This window comes from Carcharodon carcharias, chromosome 18 (genome assembly GCF_017639515.1).
Source record: "Carcharodon carcharias isolate sCarCar2 chromosome 18, sCarCar2.pri, whole genome shotgun sequence".
Classification (NCBI taxonomy): Eukaryota; Metazoa; Chordata; class Chondrichthyes; order Lamniformes; family Lamnidae; genus Carcharodon; species Carcharodon carcharias.
This window is the reverse complement of record NC_054484.1, coordinates 31049790-31069168: the sequence shown is the minus strand read 5'-3', so window position 1 is coordinate 31069168 and position 19379 is coordinate 31049790. Positions and strand designations below refer to the sequence as shown.

Here is a 19379-nt window from a genome sequence, read left to right as displayed (position 1 = left end):
ACCTCCTTAAACAGTATAAATTTCATCACATTTTTACTTCTCTTTAGCTCTGAAGAAGTCATGTGGACTTGAAATGTTAACTCTTTTTTTCTCTCCACAAATGCTGTTAGACCAGCTGAGTTTTTCCAGCATTTTCTGTTTCAGATTTCCAGCATCTGCAGTATTTTGCTTTTATCAGTAGTTTGTATATTGTTATGACTGCTGGACTTTATAAGACAGTTATGTTTTAAACTGTCTCCTTTAATTTGGGGTAAAGTGTAGTTTGGAGAGGGGATGTGACCTACAATGAAATCTGCTTGGAAACAAGCCTATGTAACCAGATTGTCCTGGGAACAGAGGCCCAGGTCAAAACTTATTGAAAGGGGTAAGTTTTAACACCTGGGCACAAAGGAGGAGGCAGCTGGTTATGCTGCACAGACTCATAGGCCCAGATTTTCATGGAGTCATGGACTCTCCGCAGACCTTTAAAAATGGTGGGAGGGATCCAGATTTGGAAGTCCGACCCCTATTTTCAACAGATCCCATTTTCAGTGGCAGGGGAAAGAAGCCAAGAGTCACTCCTACACGAGGGAAACCCAAACTCAGTAGGGCCATTTGAACTCAGCACTGAGTTCAAACAAACCCCATTTTTGCTATAGAAAGGGACTTAGCCCACAGTGTGGGAGTTACAAATTTTTAGAGTAGTCATAAATACTTGTGAAGGGCAGATAAGGTCTGTAGAACTGACAAGCTATGAAGTTAATTAAATCCCCAGCACTTCAAAAAAATTCTTAAAAAGGGCAATCTGTGTCAGTGAGAAACAGGAAAAAAATCTGTTCTAGCAGTTACAATAACTGTTTATTGACATTTCCCCAAGGGCTTTCATTATGTCATTATTAACGCCTGCCTGCTTTCCACACCAAAATGATCTCAACAGGGGTTCCAGAATTGACACTTTGATTGCCGACTCAAGGGATAAGATTAGCTGCCTTCGATGTGAGGTTATGAATGCAAGTCTATTTGTTTTTAAAACTGATTAGGTACTTGGGGGCATTTAAAAGTTTTGAGTAGGCTTTCATGAATGAGTGATTTTAACTATAGTTCAGGCTGTAATAGATATTTAGAGAGCTTTTTATTTCATCCCAACATGGCTCCTGAGGCTTGCCCATGATGCATACTAGGTTAGTTGGCCTGGAGGGTGGAAGGGCCAAGGGTGGTGGGTGGGTTGGCATGAGGACAATAAGAGGTCATGGGTGGTATGAGTAAGCATTAAGTTAGCATAGGGACTATAAGGGGCCAAGGAGGAGTGGTGGTGGATGGGGGTATACATTAGCATTAAGTTGGCAAGGCAGCAAGGTAGTGGGATGGGGAGTAGGTGGGGGTGATGAATCTATTATTTTCATGTTGAATATTTTACATTCAATTTTTTGACTCCACTACCCCACTAAATCCATCCCCACATCCCCCTCCTGCCATTACTCACCTGTGGTCTAGTGAGACCAGAGTGGGTGGGGGAGTTGGAGGTGGGGGAGGCAAGATGGGGGACATTGGCAAAGCCAGGGGTCTAAGGCAAGTGGATGCTGACCCAACTGGATGCTGGGAGTACTTTGGCTCTTTCAGGTGCAAAGGAACGCAAGCTCCAACAACTCATCAACACCAACGCCCATCCAGGACCCCCCACGCCTGCACGTCCCTCTGTCCCCATCCCGTCTTCCAATCCCAGCCCCAGCTGCGTATTCACCATACCCCCTGACCTTCCCCTCCCTGATGCTGAACGTTCGATGCTCAGCAAAGGACTGTTTCATACCCTCACGCCCTTATCTTAATGAATTTTGGGCTCGGCACGATGCTGAACTCTTCTTCCGCCGCCTTCATCTCCATGCTCACTTCTTTGGGCAGGAGTCCTATCCCCATTCAATGCCTCCAATATTCTGCCTCCACCTGGACCCCTCCCTCTGGACTCTTACCTTTTCTTGATCTTTTCATTGAGGACTGTTGGCATGACATCAGTTGTCTCAGTTTCTCTGCTCCTCTCACCCACTCTAACCTGTCTTTCTCTGAACTTGCTTCATTCCATTCTCTCAGATCCAACCCTGACATTGTCATCAAACCCGCTGACAAGGGTGGTGCTGTTGTTGTCTGGCGCATTGACCTCTACCTCACAGAGGCTGAGCGTCAACTCGCAGACACTTCCTCTGACCTCCCCCTGGACCATGACCCCACCACTGAATATCAAGCCATTGTTTCCAGGACTGTTATTGACCTCAATTCCTCTGGAGATCTTCCTTCCACAGTTTCCAACCTCATAGTCTCCCAACCTCAGATGGCCCGTTTCTACGTCCTACCCGAAATCCACAAACAGGACTGTCCCAGACCAATCGTGTTAGCTTGTTCCTGCCCCACAAAACTCATTTCTTGCTACCTTGACTCCATTCTCTCTCCCCTTGTCCAGTCCCTTCCCACCTACATCTGTGATTCCTCTGACACCCTACATCATATCAACAATTTTCAGTTCCCTGGCCCCAACTGCCTCCTCTTCACCATGGACATCCAATCCCTCTACACCTCCAACCCCCACTGGGATGGTCTGATGGATCTCCGCTACTTCCTTTGAACAGAGGCCCCGAACAATCCCCATCCACCAATACTCTCCTCCTTCTGACTGAACTTGGTCTCTCACTGAACAATTTCTCCTTAAACTCCTCTCACTTCCTCCAAGTAAAAGGTGTGGCTATAGGTACACAGATGGGCCCCAGTTATGCCTGTCTCTTTAAGGGGTATGTGGAACATTCCTTATTCCAGTCCTTCTCCGCCCCCTTCCCACAACTCTTTCTCCGGTACATTGATGATTGCTTCAGTGCTGCTTCATGCTCTCGTCTGGACCTGGAAAAATTTATTAATTTTGCTTCCAATTTCCAAACCTCCATCGTTTTCACATGGTCCAACTCTGATACTTCCCTTCCTTGACCTGTCTCAATTTCTGGTGATAGACTGTCCACCAATATCCTTTACAAGCCTACCAACTCCCACAGCTACCTCGACTACAGCTCCTCACACCCCACTTCCTGTAAGGACTCCGTCCCATTCTGTCAGTTCCTTCGCCTCCATCGCATCTGTTCTGATGATGCCACTTTCAAAAATAGTTCCTCTGACATGTCAAAAACAGAATTACCTGGAAAAACTCAGCAGGTCTGGCAGCATCGGCGGAGAAGAAAAGAGTTGACGTTTCGAGTCCTCATGACCCTTCGACAGAATGATGTCTTCCTTCTTCCTTAACTGAGCTTTTCCACCCATGGTGGTTGACAGGGCCCTCAACTGTGTCCAGCCCATCTCCCGTGCATCTGCCCTCACACCTTCCTCTCCCTCTCAGAACCATGATAGGGTCCCCCTTGTCCTCACTTATCACCCCACCAGCCTTCGCATTCATAGGATCATCCTCTACCATTTCCGCCAACTCCAGCATGATGACATCACCAAACACATCTTACCTTCACGCCCCCTGGCGGCATTCCGTAGGGATCGTTCCCTCCGGGACACCCTGGCCCACTCCTCCATCACCCCCTACACCTCAACCCCTTCCCACAGCACCTTCCCATGCAACCACAGAAGGTGCAACACCTGCCCCTTTACTTCCCCTCTCCTCACCATCCAAGAGCCCACACTCCTTTCAAGTGAAGCAGCATTTCACTTGCACTTCCCTCAATTTAGTCAGTCTCTCCGCAAGCATGGCCCAGACCTTCCTGTCGCTTGCCATTTCAACACTCCACCCTGCTCTCATGCCCACATGTCCGTCCTTGGCCTGCTGCAATGTTCCAGTGAAGCTCAACGCAAACTGGAGGAACAGCACCTCATCTTCTGACTAGGCACTTTACAGCTTTCCAGACTGAATATTGAGTTCAACAATTTTAGATCTCCTCCATCCCCACCCCCTTTCCGATCCCCCTTTTTTCCATTAATTTATATAGATTTTTCTTTTCCCACCTATTTCCATTATTTTTAAATGTATTATTGTTTTATCTCTACCTTTTAGCCTATTTCGATCCCTTCCCCCCACCCCACCCCCACTAGAGCTATGTGTACCTTGCTCATCCTGCTTTCTACCCTTAATGTCACCTTTTAGCACATTCCTTAGATAACATCACCACCGTCAACACCTCTTTGTCCTTTTGTCTATGACATCTCTTGGCAATCTCCACATATCACTCCCTCTATCCGGCTCTACTTGTCTCCCACCCCCCCTTAAACCAGCTTATATTTTACCACTTCTATTTTTCCTTAGTTCTGTTAAAGAGTCATATGAACTTGAAACGTTAACTGGTCTACTCTCCGCAGATGCTGTCAGACCTGCTGAGTTTTTCCAGGCATTTTTATTTTTTGTTTTGGATGCTGGGAGTGCTTGTCCAACTAAAAAACTAAGTCCCTTGCACCATTCCACATATAATACACTTGAATCTGCGTCCTCAACCCCACCGACACTTTGTCATTCAGCAGCCCCTCTCCCCCAAAACCCCTCCCCAAGCATATAGCAGCCCCTCTCCCCAACCCCCTTCCCCAAAAACTCAGCAGCCCCTTTTCTCAACACCCTCCCCCCACTCAGTCACTCAGCAGTAGCCTCTCTCCCATCCCCCGGGCCTGCCAGACCCCCCGCCCAAGCCTCAGGCTGCAGACCTCTGTTGAGACTCAGGCTACGATTTCCCCCCCTCCACCCCAGACCTACTGGATAGCCCCCACCCCAGGCCTGCTGAACTCCCCGGAGACTGCTCTCTCCCCCACGCTGGGCCTGTCAAACCCAGTACTCCCCCCCACACATGCCTGACAAGATTCAGGGTCTCCTCTTCCATTGCTTTCCCCACCGTACCCCACCCCTACCCCGCTGTACTCCACAGCTCCACCAAGCTTTGGAAACTTAACTTTCTTTCAGAGTGCTGTTTGAGTGAGCTCATGGCTCCAGACCTCCTCATTGCTGAGTGGGCTAGCAGAAGCATATGTTCAGCACAGGGTGCATGCACAAGCACCGAAGATATAAGTGCAGTGGCAAGGGGAGATTCCCCAGCAACCTCCCAGTTGCTGCCCAAGGAATATGGGACAAATAACTTCCTGCATTAAGTTCCGCCAATGGAGACAGAGAGCTGTTGGGCTCGTTTTCCTTTTGCAACAGATCTCAGAATTTCCCAAATATTGTGTCAAACATCACAGTGTTAACTTCAGTATTTAGTTTGATTGCATCTTTTTGTTTTCCTTTACTGTTACTGTTCCGAATAGGAACCATATGACATGGCCTCCTGCGATATGGTGAACTCAGCTAGTTATTAATATTACTTATTATTTGGACTTATGCAACATTACGTATAAAATAACTAATTTCTGAACTTTCAAGATCTGTCAGAAATTCTTCTCAGTTACAAGTCTCCTGTACAGTTGGTTCCAGTATTAATTTATAATACTGAACCATCTCCCCAGTTTTCCACAGAAAATGTTCCAGGCCTTCCACAGTACTCCTAAGTGGATTCCATCAATCTGAAACTGCTACGTTCAAATCTCCAGTTATAAAGGAAGCAGTAGGTAGAGCTGTCTCTTCTCTCTGGATTCGCAGTTTTTAATGAGCTGTTTAACATGGGGGCAATTGGAACCCAATATTCAGGCTTTCCAAAACTTTAGCACTGAAAGGTGTTCTCTCCCAGCTTGCCTCGAAATAAGCACAGTCCCCTTCAAACTAGAACTCTTCAGTGACTGTATTATCTCCTCTGTAAAAGAACACAAACAATGTTTTTAGTATTAAAAAGGAAGCATTTCTGCTGCATAAATGAATAATTAAAGACATTGCATTAGAAAGTGAGAAACATATAAATTTTCTAATACCTTTTTCATGTGTCATTAAGAAATACAGCCATAGAGATGTAACAGTAAATTGAAAAAGTTTTCCATTAAAAATTATATTTCTTTGCTATTTCCATCACTTAATTCTTCCACAGTTAGAAATGCACATTTCTATAGCGTCATTATGACTAGGTAAAGATTATCTCAACATTCTTCCTAAGCATGTATTAATTACAATGGACTGGACTGAAGCTGAAACCAAAGAGTATTACTATCAGCAAGCCTTTTAAGCATCAAATATGTGCATTGCCAATGGGTCAGCTTATTAAAGGAGTAACTGAACCAAACAGGTCAATGGGTTTCATTCCTAGTTTTGTGCTGAGTTAACTGATCTCCAGCAAAGTAGAGCCAGAACATTAAGGCTTGCAATTAATTTCCTCCCATTGATACAATAGCAGTGAAGCAAGAATACCACCATCATTATCACATACCTTACTCCAGCTAATAAAGAAATTTGAAACTAGGAAGTGAGTCAGGCCGGCTTTGGGATTTGATTCCCTAACCATAAATAATTAATGCTAAAATTCAAAAATAAATTTCAGGTCAAATGCTCATTTATTAAATTTACAGGAAAAACATGTACAGCTCAGGTAGTGCAATACTGCAGCACAATGAAGCATGAAATTATTGTGTTTTCCCCCACCTACCCCATCCCCAGCATTGACCCACCAATTCAATTTTCAGCTACAGTGCTTGAGGAAACCTTCCACTGAGGAAGCAGAATAACTGTGAGGCAACCAATGCATATCTCCTGATTGCTAACTTTTGATTAGCTTAAGCAGAATCTGGGTGTTGTCAGCTCAGCAGTCCTCTCAAAAACAGGAGGTGTATGACCAGATCTGAATAGATACTCCATATAAACTTAAGAATCTTACAGTCTCATCACTATTGATTACACGAATACATGTTTCAAGGGAGTGTTAATGCTATTCTAAAAACTGGCTTAGACATACCAGACCCAATGAGAGGAAGCTAAATCCATTGATAACATCTTAACTGCTTTAGCTAGCTCAATTGGCACTCCTCCTAGCCAACTCTCTGTTGTGGTTATCAGTATCACTACCATAAACACAAGCAAACAAAAAAAAAAATTCAAATATGTACCCTTTTCTCCCCTTCTTTAGAAGCCCCCTTTGTAGCAAACATAATTTTCTGCTCAAGATGACAAGCAGATCATTAATCTTCATCGGATCGCTAATAACTTGATGAGAATTATCAAGAGTGAAATGCTTTTTAGTTTTTTTTTCTCCACTAGATTCCTCCCACCAAAGCCCATGGCATTTTCTTCCTATCAACTGATTGACATTTAAAAACGATTGTTCAAGAATAAAAAACACATATCCACTCCCCATTCTGTTGAAAAGAGACTAAAGAAGACTGACACAATCACTGACCTAAGAAACTTAATATGTCGAGAACCTTTCTCCACCTTTGCTTTCTACAAGTGCCTAGCTATTATTAACATGGAATCCCATCCTCTCACCTGGGTTATTTTCTTGAATTGTAACCAGGTAAAATAATCCCTGACTGGACAAGAGGGCTGAGACCTGAGGAAACAGCCGATCCATGACCTCGCGACCTCTTTCACCACCAGCCCAAGATGCCTCTATGCCATGGCCACCTATCTGAGGGAAAAAATAGCACCATTCACCACAGAGTGTCAAAAGCATTTTCCTTTCCCTTCTGCAAGTGACCCGAAACTCATCAACTACTCAAATATCTAGGCCTGGTAATGGAAGAAGGACATTTTCACTGGCTTTGGTGGCCCCAGACAGTTATCAAAGAAGGGTACAGATACAGAAAGGAAATGCTTACGACAAAAGCGTTCAATCCAGATACAGAACCAAGTACATCCCGAACTTTTAATATCAACAGCATTATATGATGGCTCAAAATACTTTTTTGATGCTGGCCTCAAATGACAGCATTTGCCCTTAGGTTGATGCAGATATTTTCAACTCTACTTTGCCAGCACCTATGGGAGAATGGTGAAGGAGGTGAGTCCTTTCTCACCGCCTCCTGTGAATAACATTCTCTTATGCCACAGTTGCACCAAGATCAACACTCAGGACCAGGATACTGTTTGCTTTAATGGCAGCTAGACAGAGACTGACACATTGACCATCTGCTAGGAGATAACACATGATTTAATATACATTACCACATCTGAGAAATTCTCTTCGGTTAGGAACTGTTTTTGAATATTTCTGGAAATTGACTACTTCAGATCTCTTGAGCGAATTACCATAGTTATGGCACCCTAGCATCAGCACAGCTTGGGCACTGGAACAATGTTGCACAAAAACAGTCAGTCTGCAGTTAGAAAGTTAAATTTTTAAGCTTATAATCATGAACATATACTCACTTCTTCTGAGGGAGTAACCACATAGGGTGGGTTAAATATTAATACATCAACTTGATTTTGTAATCGCGGCATTAATCCTGTGACCTGTTTATAGGAAAATACAAATTAAAAGCAATTTTGTGAAAGTTTGCACAAGGAACAGAGACAAGTCATGAGGTCAACTTTTCAGTTTGTTACTTAATTTGATGATTTAATTCATTGCCAGGGGTTTTCTGTCCATTCTTAATTGGAATGCATCTCTGACAAGGGTAGAACTTTTATTCAACCCGGAGATGCTCTCTATTCCCAAATGTAATGCTGGCCTCACAGTCACTTACATACAAGAGATGGGCTTCCCAGACTCACACCAGGCCAGGGAGCATCAGCGACCCTACAGCAGCAGTGGAAGGTGGTGGGGAGAGCATGTCAAAAAAAGTCTTGAGGGAGTTTCCTTTATTTCGCTGATGGAGCCCTTTGCAGAACAATTTCCCGCAACTGGCCACCAGGAACGCAGTGGTGATGGTGTGGGTAGCTTAGGATGGTTTGGTTGGTTAGGATTGTTGGGTTTCAAGAAAGAGATGGAAAGATCAAACCTTAGGCCATTACCTCTACAAGGTCTCTTTAGATCAAGCACTGTCCCAATGAAAAACCTCTTTCAAATGGACAAGAGTACCCTCTGAGCTACACACTAGCATAATTCTCCCTCATACTTTTTCTCCATTGTTGCATGAAAGCATTTGGCTTTCTGTGCCACCCTCCATTAACCTATGGCCAAAATCAGGAAGTTAACAATTAGTGTGCAGAAATTAGTGGCACCAATGCATTGCACCACAAAAAAATTGCAAAGATTGATTAATGTTGTTAATATGAATTATGTAATGGAACAAGGAGGAGAAGTCAGAAAGGGGAGGAAGAAAAAAACTTTATACTTAAAGAGCACGTTAAAATTTCTCTCAAACATCTCAACATTCAGTGAATTGCTTTCAGAATGCAGTAACTGTTAAATAGGCAGCTGCATCAGTCATGTTGCCATTGATATTTCTATGGGACCAGATTAATGACAAGCAAACGGTGCTACAAACAGAATGTTATTGACAAAGAGCACTGAATAGTCACAGAATTAAAATGTTTGAGAAGATGATTTTTAGGTTGTCTGGAACTCATGACTCACTAGGTCAGTAATGATTGGTTGGATGTTCACTCCATTACATCTTGCACTTTCCACTGAGCAAGCAGCAGCCAAAGGATTAATATCTGTGCAGCTATAAATGAAAAAGACAGTTAAGAAGGCACATATCAGGGTTCAAATCTCACCTTCTTCCAGCACTTCTGTCACCAAATGTCTTAGCGGCTATAACTTTGAGTAGCAGTTGTTTACCTCTTTACAAACCCAAATAAAATCTGTAAGAAGTTGTTGAGCAGGATCCCAAAGTGAATGCTAATTTTGCTCCAGAATCAGTCACTAGAAGTAGCCAACACTACATTACATGGAAGGACACACCTCCAAACCCCATTCTCCATCCAATGTTCACCTTCACAACTGCCTCTTCTTGATTATACGCAGAAATTGATGCACTGCTGAGCTCATTTTAATTATAGCCACAGGTATTAATTTTTGACATTCATACATTTATCATTCCACAACAAATAATAATCTGCCAGATTACCTACTTACAGATAAAATGAGGTAGGCCCAACAATAGAAGCTAGGAATACAGAAACAACGCCAGATCCTGCTCCAACCTCAAGGCAGATCCTGGGACTAGAAAAATGACATGATTTACATTCTTCCATTGCAATGGGCAGTATTTGAACTCTTAATATATGATCCAGCCTGTTCACAAAATTAGGTTAAATTATATACAACTGTCCACATACAAAAAATATTTCAACTGGTTTGTAAATATATTTCTGTTAAAAATGCACAACTGGGTATCTGTCAAAATTGCATATCTAATTGTCATAAAGTTCTTAAAATGCCAAAACTTTACAGATATGACTTGATCAGTTGTAAATGTTAATCACTGACAAAAAAATTGTGCATCTCTCTTCCCTGACATACAATTTAGACTAGAGGCCTGCAATCCGTAGATCTGGAGCTAAATATGGCTGAATAAGGACTTATCTCCGGTTCTCAGCCTTGATCGATCAAACCCATTTTGATCGTAATTAAATGGCTTGTTTCGTTTTATTCAACTTTTGTGAGAAAGTATCACTCAATTAACAACTCTTTTGTAAAAGCTTTTAAAATGTATTTATCCTGTTTTTCAATATTATTGGGATTTGAGAAACAGCTCTTAAGATAATGCATTTTTGGCTAAATTTTAAAAATGGTTTCTTGTTATTCAGGTTAGTAACTCCTGGTTTTAACTCAGACAAGAACAGTGGTTGCTTGCATGAGAAATCTGGTTGCCACTCTACCCATGAAAACTTTATGTGGGAAAAGGCAGCATCTTCAAAAGAAAATGAGAGAGAAGTAAGCGTAAAGAGAAAACAGCTGCCCTGTGATCAACATCAAATTTTCTCACAGTACTGGAATTGTTTTTGCTTCATGGCTACAGCCAAGGTGCTTCCATTGTGTGGTCATCTGTATTTAATACTGTATCGGTAGGATAACGTTGAAAACCATTTTCTAAGATTGTTGTTACAATAATTATTTTATCTCTTAATGGAATGAGGCTGACAGTGGAAGACTTGTTGTTAAGCCCAGGAATGAGAAGCCTGGTGCTGAGGCTGGGGCCATGCCAGCTCAGGAGAAAAGGAAGAACAGCAAGGATACCATGAAAGCAGAACAGCGCATCAAGGCAGACCAGGGAAGCAGTCTCCAAACTGCTCAAATCATGTTACAAGGCAAGATGGCAGCCCATATGTACAAAATATCACATCTGATGGCCCCTAACAGTTTGGACAAAATCAGTGGACCAATTATAGTGAAAATGTATTCAGTCACATCGTCCATAAAAACCAATTAGATGGTTGAAAATACATGGGCAGGTGTAAAGAACATCATTTTAAAATTTAGATATAGATCTAAATTCAGATGAAAATGTATTGCTTCATTTTCTAAAACCTTCTATCTCAGCACCAGTTAAAACATTGTTACACTAAAGGGACACAAGTCTAGCTTATCAGAACAATACAATATGTGATATAAAATTCCTCTGCTTCCTCTTTCCTCTAAAGTTAAACCATATAATAGGGGTCCGTCCCCACCTGCCGAGCCCTAAATTCCTCCATATCTTTCTTGTTTCACCCCCATCTCCACCATCACCTCAGAGCTCATATTGTCCTTGAAGCTCACCTCCTGTTCCCTTGACCCCAATCCCTTGCTAGTTGACATTGTAAATAGTACCCTCTCCTTAGGTAGTGTCCCCTTTCCTTTCAAAACCCTCTGCTCAAATACTCATCCTTGCTCCCCACCACCATCTCTCCCCACCAACCCTTGCAAACAACTGCTGCATCTTAAATCAGCCATTCTTTGCCATAGTCCTTGCAAGAGTTGTTGCCTCCGAAATCCATGCCCATCTTTCCTGTAACCTCATTTGCATCATTCAAATCAGATTTCACCCCTGGCATTGCATAAAAGTGGCCACAATAAAAGTCTCTAAATGACAGCTTCTGCTACTCAGATTGCGGTGCACTATCCTTCTGTGACCTCTCTGTAGCCTATGAGACAGCCAGATATGCTGTCCTTTTCCAATGCTTCTCATGTTGTTCAGTCCTACCTATCCAATCATAGCCAGAGCATTTCCAGCAATGGCTTCACTTCCCACTTTACACTATTACCTCTGGAGTCCTCCAAGGATGTATCCTGAACCCCTTTCTTTTCATCTGGATGCTGCTCCCCTTGGCAACATCAGCCACTCATCATCAGGTCAGTTTCCACATGTACACAGACACTATCTCTCACAGCTCTACCTCTCGGCCACCAGTCTTAATCTCCCCACAGCCTCTGTTTTGTCAGACTACTTGTCCAATATCCATTCTTAGATGAGACGTAGTTTCCACCACCCCCCCCCAGCTAAACATTGTGAAGACCAAAGCCATGATCTTTGGCTCCTGGATGCTCGACACTGTCTCAGGCTAAAGTAGAATCTTGATATCCTACTGAACCGTGAGCTGAGTTTCTGACCATCTAACATTCCATCAACCACCTACCTCCATCTCCTGTAACATTGCTAGCCTTTATCCCATATCGGCCTATCTGCTGAAACCTCATCCATGCATTTGTCACTGTCGATGAGTATTCCCCAATTTTGTCCTAGCTGGTCTCTAATCCTCTTCCTTCAGCTCATCTAAAAGCTATGTTGCCCATGTCCTATTGTATACCAAGTCCGATTCAACCACCGCCACTATCTTCAATCACCGAGATTAGCTCCAAATACCTCAAGGCCTCAAATTTAAAATTCTACTCCATGTCTTAAATTCCTTGTGCTGGCAACGGTGCCTTTCTCTGTCTGGGTCCCACGCTCTGGAAATCCTACCCCAAGACCTTCCTTAAAACTTTCTGATCAAACTGCTAGTTATTCTCTTCAAATGCAACTTCAACTCAACATCCATTTCCTTCTGATGTCTCTGAGAAGTGCCTAAGTTAAATGTGTTATATTAATACACAGTTTTCATTGTGCTTAGAAAATAACATATCAACTGGTTTACCATGAGAAAATGAGCAACCAGAAAGTTACTAATAATCATGTATAAAGACAAAACACAATATTGTACTCAAAAAATAGGTTCTTGCATATTTCATGTTTTGTTATCCTTCAGCTAATGATGTACCAGAGCTTCCTTATTTCATTCACATCTTTTTCTAAGGCATCCATTAATAGGAAGGTATCCTCTGCTGGATCGTACACATCAGTAAATTCTCCACGGCCAACATGGGAACTGAAAGGTGTCGAAAACATCACTCTATTTAAAAGAAAAGGAACAAATTATTCTCTTCTGCATTCATACTTGATTGATGTCACAAGTGATTGTATTTATTTCTTACCACTTCGTAGCCTCAAATTAACATCTACACTGTTGAGCATAATACTGGAGGCAGGACAAATATAATAACCACCGGATAGAAATGTGGAAAAGAAAGCAACGCTAAGTAATGTACTTAATCTATGCTTTCTTTAATGGTATGTTTTGCACTAGTCAAGCAGGCAAACCATCAGGATCCCATATTTCAAAGTACGTGCACTGGAATATACTGATAAAACACAAACATATTTGAAAAACAAATTTTTGCCACACATTAATATAACATAGCTATTAATATAACAAAAGCCATTTTGCAGATCCAGTTATGTTTTTCAACCATTGATTCCTGGTTCGAATGCATCTCTAATCTCCACCAAAAAAATATCCTTTATGAATTATTTCCTTGAACTGGAGGTTCGCTATGTGGGAGCTCCAGTTTATATAACTACTAAATGATTACCAACATTGCTTGGTGTCAGTGAAGTCCTGACTGCTCTCTTGCTGCAGGAAATACCCCTCCAGGCCCATTTTAAAATAAATTCCAAATTTGAAATCTCAATTTTGGTTGATGAATAATAGTATTATTACATCACTCTTTTGGCAGATATAGGTGAATGCCTTTTAAAATAGCAAAGGAAAGAATTTCATTTGAATCCTTTAAGTATTTGAATGCTGGTATTCCATGGCATAATTTCAAGGCTTCATATTTCTTAATAAGGGTCTTAAATAAACTAACAATACTAATAATGAGCTTGTCTAACTTTTTGTTATGAAAAGTCAATCACTAATTTGTCAAAGCCTAAAACTGGAGTAAAGTTACTGGAGATGATCAACATGAGCAGCAACAAGAGGACACAACTTGCCCAATACCAAGTTTCTCTGACTGTAGTTCCTTCTGCACTCACTTCTTCATACCATCACTGGCCTTCATGCCTTCATCTACCTAAATCCCACACTTGGGAACTTCATCTCTAAATCCTTCCACCTTCTTTTCCTGCTTTAAGAAATCTCCTCAAAACCACCTCTCTGACCAAGCTGAGTGTCACCCTTCTTTCTAGCAATATCAATTTTTTTTTATTACATCTGTGAAGTGACATTTTTCTCCCTTAAAGGCCTTTTAAAATCCAAGTTGGATTACACACTGTCCAATATCACAAATCAAAATATTTTACGATCCAGTGTAAAAACAAAACCTGCTGGGGGTGGGAGATGGAACAGTCCAACACTCAGACTGTCAATTGTTTTATGTCCTGGCAGCCACAGTGGAAGGCTGGTCTCACTCATAGTCATAGAGTTTTATAGCACGGAAAGAGACCCTTTGGCCCTTCGTGCCCGTGCCAGTCATCAATCCCCTATCTACTCTAATCCCATTTTCCAGCATTTGGTCTGTAGCCTTGTATGCTATGATGTTTCAAGTGCTCATGTAAATACTTTTTATATGTTACTAGGGTTCCTGCCTCTACCACCCCTTAAGGCACTGAATTCCATATACCCTCCACCAGCTGGGTGAAAAAATTTTCCTCAAATTCCCTCTAAATCGCCTGTCCCTTTCCTTAAATCTATGCCCCCATGAAGAGGAAAAGTTTTTTCCTATTTACCCCATCTACACCCTTCATAATTTTGTACACCTCAAACAGGTTCCCCCTCAGCCTTCTCTGCTCTAAGGAAAACAACCCCAGCCTATCTAGTCTCTCTTCATAGCTGAAACACTCTAGCCCAGGTAACATCCTAGTGAATCTCCTCTGCACCCTCTCTAGTGCAATCACATCCTTCCTATAGTAGGGTGGCCAGAACTGCACACAGTACTCCAGATGTGGCCTAACTAACGTTTTATACAGCTCCATCATAACCTCCCTGCTCTTATAATCAATGCCTTGATTAATAAAGGCAAGTATCCCATATGCCTTCTTAACCACTTTATCTACCTGTCCTGCTGCCTTCAAGGATCTATGGACATGCACACCAAGGTCCCTCTGATCCTCCGTACTTCCGAGGGTCCTAACATTCATCATGTGCTCCCTTTTCTTGTTAGTCCTCCCAAAATGCATCACCTCACACTTATCAGGATTAAATTCCATTTGCCACTGTTCTGCCCATCTGACCAGCACTCCCCCCCAACTCCCCGGGTCTATATCATCCTTAGCCTAAGGCTTCCCTTCTCACTATTTACCAATTTTCATGTCATCTGCGAACTTACTGATCAAACATCCCACATTTATGTCTAAATCATTAGTGTACACTACAAACAGCAAGGGACCCAGCACCGATCGCTGTGAAACACCACTGGACACAGGCTTCCAGTCACAAAAACAACATTTGACCATCACCCTCTGCCTCTTGCCACTAAGCCAATTTTGGATTCAATCTGCTAAATTGCCCTGGATCCAGTAGGCTCTTACCTTCTTGACCAGTCTCCCATGCAAGACCTTGTCAAAAGCCTTACTAAAGTCCATGTAGATGACATCAAATGTGCTACCCTCATATACACACCTAGTCACCTCCTCGAAAAATTCAATCAAATTTGTTAGACATGATCTCCTCCTGACAAAGCCATGCTGACTATCCTTGACTAATCCATGCCTCTCCAAGTAGAGATTAATTCTGTCCCTCAGAATTTTTTCCAAAAGTTTCCCTACCACTGATGTTAGACTCACTGGTCTATAGTTCCCTGGTTTATCCCTACCACCCTTCTTCAATAATGGTACCACATTAGCTGTCCTCCAGTCCTCTGGCACCTCTCCTGTGGCCAGAGAGGATTTGATAATTAATGTCAGGGCCCCTGCAATCTCCTCCCTTGTCTCCCACAGCAGCCTGGAAAACATTTCATCTGGGCCTGAGGATTTATCCACTTTTAAGCCCACTAAAACCGCTAATACCTCCTCCCTCTCAATGTAATTTGTTCAAGTATATCACAGTCCCCCCTCCCTTATTTCTATACCTACATGGTCCTTCTCTATAGCAAATACAGGTGCAAAGTACTCATTTAAAACCTCACTAACGACTTCCGGGTCCTCACAAAGCTTGCCACTTTGGTTCCTAATGGGCCCTATCTTCTCCTGGTTATCCTCTTGCCCCTAACATACTCATAAAATGACTTTGGATTTTCCTTTACTTTACCCGCAGGGTTTTTTCGTTCCCCCCACTTTGCTCTCCTAATTTCTTTTTTAAGTAACCCCCTGCAATTTCAATACTCCTTTAAGGTTTCCAGTGTTTTGAGCCCTCGGTATCTACCATAAGCTTCCTTTTTTCCCCCTTATCCAATCCTGTACATTCCTCGACATACAGGGTTCTCTGGACTTGTTGGTCCCATCCTTCACCTTTACAGGAACATGTTAATCCTGCATTCTCACTATTTCCTTTTTGAATGACTTTGATGTAGATTTTCCTACCAGTAGTTGCTCCCAGTCCACTTTGGCCAGACCTGCTTATCATATTAAAATCGGCCTTCCCCCAAATCAGAACCTTTATTTCCAGTCCATTTATGTCCTTTTCCATGAGTGCTTTAGATCTTACTGAGTTATGTTCATTATCGCCGAAATGCTCCCCCACTGACATTTCTACCACTTGTCTGGCTTCGTTCCCTAAAATTAGGTCTCTTGTAGGACTTTCTATGTGCTGGCTTAAAAAGCTCTCCTGGATACATTTTAAGAATTTCACTCCCTCTAACCCTTTCACACTTTGTCTATCCGAGTTAATATTGGGGAATATTGAAATCCCCGACTATTATTACCCTATTATTTTTACACTTCTCTGAGATTTGCCCACATACCTGCCCTTCTATCTCTCCCTGATTGTTTGGGGGTCAATAGTACACTCACAACTATGTGACCACCCCCTTTTGTTTTTAAGTTCTAGCCATATGGCCTAATTTGAAGAACATTCTAAGATTCCATCCCTCCTTATTGCAGTAATTGACTCCTTGATCAATATTGCGTCCCCACCTCCTCTTTTACAACCCCATCCATCCACCTCCATCTCACCTGAAGATTCTATACCCCGGAATATTGAGCTGCCAGTCCTGCCCCTCCCTCAACCATGATATCATATCCCCATGTGATAATCAGCACCCTCAACTCATCTGCCTTAGTCTCAAGACTCCTTGCATTAAAATAAATGCCATCCAGCCTTGCTATGCTCCCTTGTATCTCAAGTTGACTATAAACACTCTGCCTTCCAGACTGACTTGGTTTTTCTTCTATACTTGTATGTGCATCACCTCCTACTATACCTCCACTCCGTATCCCATCCCCCTGCCAAATTAGTTGTCACTCTGTTGACACTTCCTGAAAAGCCAGAGAGAACACAAACAAACTCCAGAACTGCACCTGCCACATTGTCCAGGCATGGGTGGTATGGTGAGAAGTGGTCCTGAGTAGCTTAAAAACTGCAGCTCAGGATTCACAGACTCCGATCGGACTAATCAAAGGAACAAAGAGAAAGAGATCATTTGCAGTGTGGTTTGAGTTTAGATCACTCGGTTTCAAATGAGGATTTCTTGCTGCGAGCACATGGCTTCTGCGCTCATACTAATAAACCATTTTATGCAATGAAAGCATAGTTTTCCTTTGGGCAGCCAATGCTGCCTTTGGCAGGTAGGGAATTGCTTTCCCGCCGGCCTGAGTTACTAATTGCAGAAGGTTTCCTTGAAGCTAACTGGGTCAGGCCCGGCCCGGCCCGGCCCGGCCCAGCCCAGAAACGACGGGGCTTTGCTGAGATTAACACCGATTGCAATCCACCAAGACTGGGCGACACAGCCACTGCAGCTGCAGCTGCTGACAGGACTCTAATACCTCAGCACAGGGAGCGGCGGCCCCGCTGTGGCGCATTCAAAGCCGGGACAATCCCTCAGACACAGACCGCCTCTCCATCCGAAACGTCACTGGCGGTCTACAGGGCAGGCGCAAAGCCCGTGGTTGCCCCTCGCAACCGCCTCGAGCACGAATCCCGCGGTTACCCTGGGAACGGCCCCGAGCCCCAGAATCCCGAAGTTACTGAGAACGTTGAAGAATAAACTGCGCATGCGTCTGGTGCCTTGGCTGCGCATGCGCTGTCAGCTAATGCGTGTCACATCCCTGAATGATCCAGCAGCTTTGAAATCTTACAGCAACTTTTTTTTTGTTCCATTTGTACAACAGCAGCTTTCTCCATTCATTTGTCTCGTTTATGTTTCAGCTTGTTTCACTTGATCACATTTATGTCTTTGGTGTAAATACTGATGAAATGCCTCAGAGATATTTGTTTACTTGATTGGCACCACATCCACAAACATTCACTCGCTCCACCACCGACACACATTAGCAGCATTGTGTACCATCTACAAGATTCTTCTTATCGTGTCCACGGACAGTCTATACATGGCCCAGCCAGAACTGGACACATTTTTGCACCTAGTTGTTGAATTCAGCGAGATCTGCAACAGTGCAGGGTTCCTCTAGCGATAGACATTGCAGGAGATGTTGCTACAAGATGCACTGCAGAAATTCACCAAGGCTCCTTGGACAGCACCTTCCAAACCCATAACCACTACCATTTAGAAGGACAAGGGCAGCAGATCGATGGGAACACCTTGACCTGGAAGCTCCTCTCTAAGTCACTCACCATCCAGACTTGGAAATGTATCTCCATTCCTTCACTGTCACTAGGTCAAAATCCAGGATCTTCCTAACAGCACTGAGGGTGTACCTACACCACACCAACTGCAGCAGTTCAAGAAGGCAGCTCACCACCACCTTCTCAAGGGTCATTAGGGAAGGGCAATAAATGCTGGGCTAGCCATTGAAGCCCACATCCCGTGAATGAATTTAAAAATGCTGCAACCTAGTAACTGAAAATGCCACACTGATAGTTTGTTAATTGTGAAGAGCTCTGATGAACAGGTCCCTAGTTTAGAATTGGGATTGTCAACATAAGGATAATGTCGACGGTAAGAATGGGATAGATTTATGATTGCAAAAAGCGGAATTAATTACCCTAGTGCATCAAAAACATAAAATTGTGTTCATTATTCAGTGTGTGAGGTGACCTGCATTTTATAGTTGAAACGGGAATCGGGTAAATTGAACGAAATGTGGATGACAAGAGGTTATTGAGACTTTTAGACATCAGTCTGTTATTGGTTTTCTCTGCGTTCAGCATTGAGAGGAACGACACGGAGGGAATATCTGCTCCTCACCCGGAATGTAAACGGGGACGGACAGTTCCGCTTGTG

At 43.0% G+C, this 19379-nt stretch overlaps 1 protein-coding gene across 4 annotated transcripts; it reads right to left on the bottom strand.

Moving 5' to 3' along the window:
- Window positions 1–5173: 5173 nt before the first annotated feature.
- On the bottom strand, window positions 5174–18189 carry n6amt1 (N-6 adenine-specific DNA methyltransferase 1). 4 transcript variants are annotated; one of them, XM_041210654.1, is made up of 7 exons: window positions 17962–18179; window positions 12980–13111; window positions 9876–9962; window positions 9372–9462; window positions 8222–8305; window positions 7340–7481; window positions 5174–5723 (listed from the first exon to the last, which is right to left on the bottom strand). In XM_041210654.1, exons 2-7 carry the CDS (start codon window positions 13105–13107, stop codon window positions 5617–5619), a joined length of 639 nt encoding a protein of 212 aa, XP_041066588.1. In that variant the 5' UTR covers window positions 13108–13111; window positions 17962–18179; the 3' UTR covers window positions 5174–5616. The 4 variants fall into 4 exon arrangements, with proteins under 4 accessions (XP_041066588.1, XP_041066587.1, XP_041066590.1 ...); XM_041210653.1 differs by lacking the exon at window positions 17962–18179 and adding an exon at window positions 17497–17728; XM_041210656.1 differs by lacking the exon at window positions 9876–9962 and having other exon boundaries at window positions 17962–18189.
- Window positions 18190–19379: the final 1190 nt, after the last annotated feature.

What these genes read in the sequence shown, in the direction of transcription:
- n6amt1 (XM_041210653.1), bottom strand. Translation starts at nt 17,516, where the DNA reads ATGCCTGGACAATGTGGCAG. An exon ending in AATGAAATAAGGAAGCTCTG is followed by an intron (nt 9,963 to 12,979) that starts GTACATCATTAG and finishes TCATTTTTCTAG; the next exon opens with TCCCAGGATCTGCCTTGAGG. An exon ending in AATTCAAGAAAATAACCCAG is followed by an intron (nt 5,724 to 7,339) that starts GTGAGAGGATGG and finishes GTTCTTTTACAG; the next exon opens with AGGAGATAATACAGTCACTG.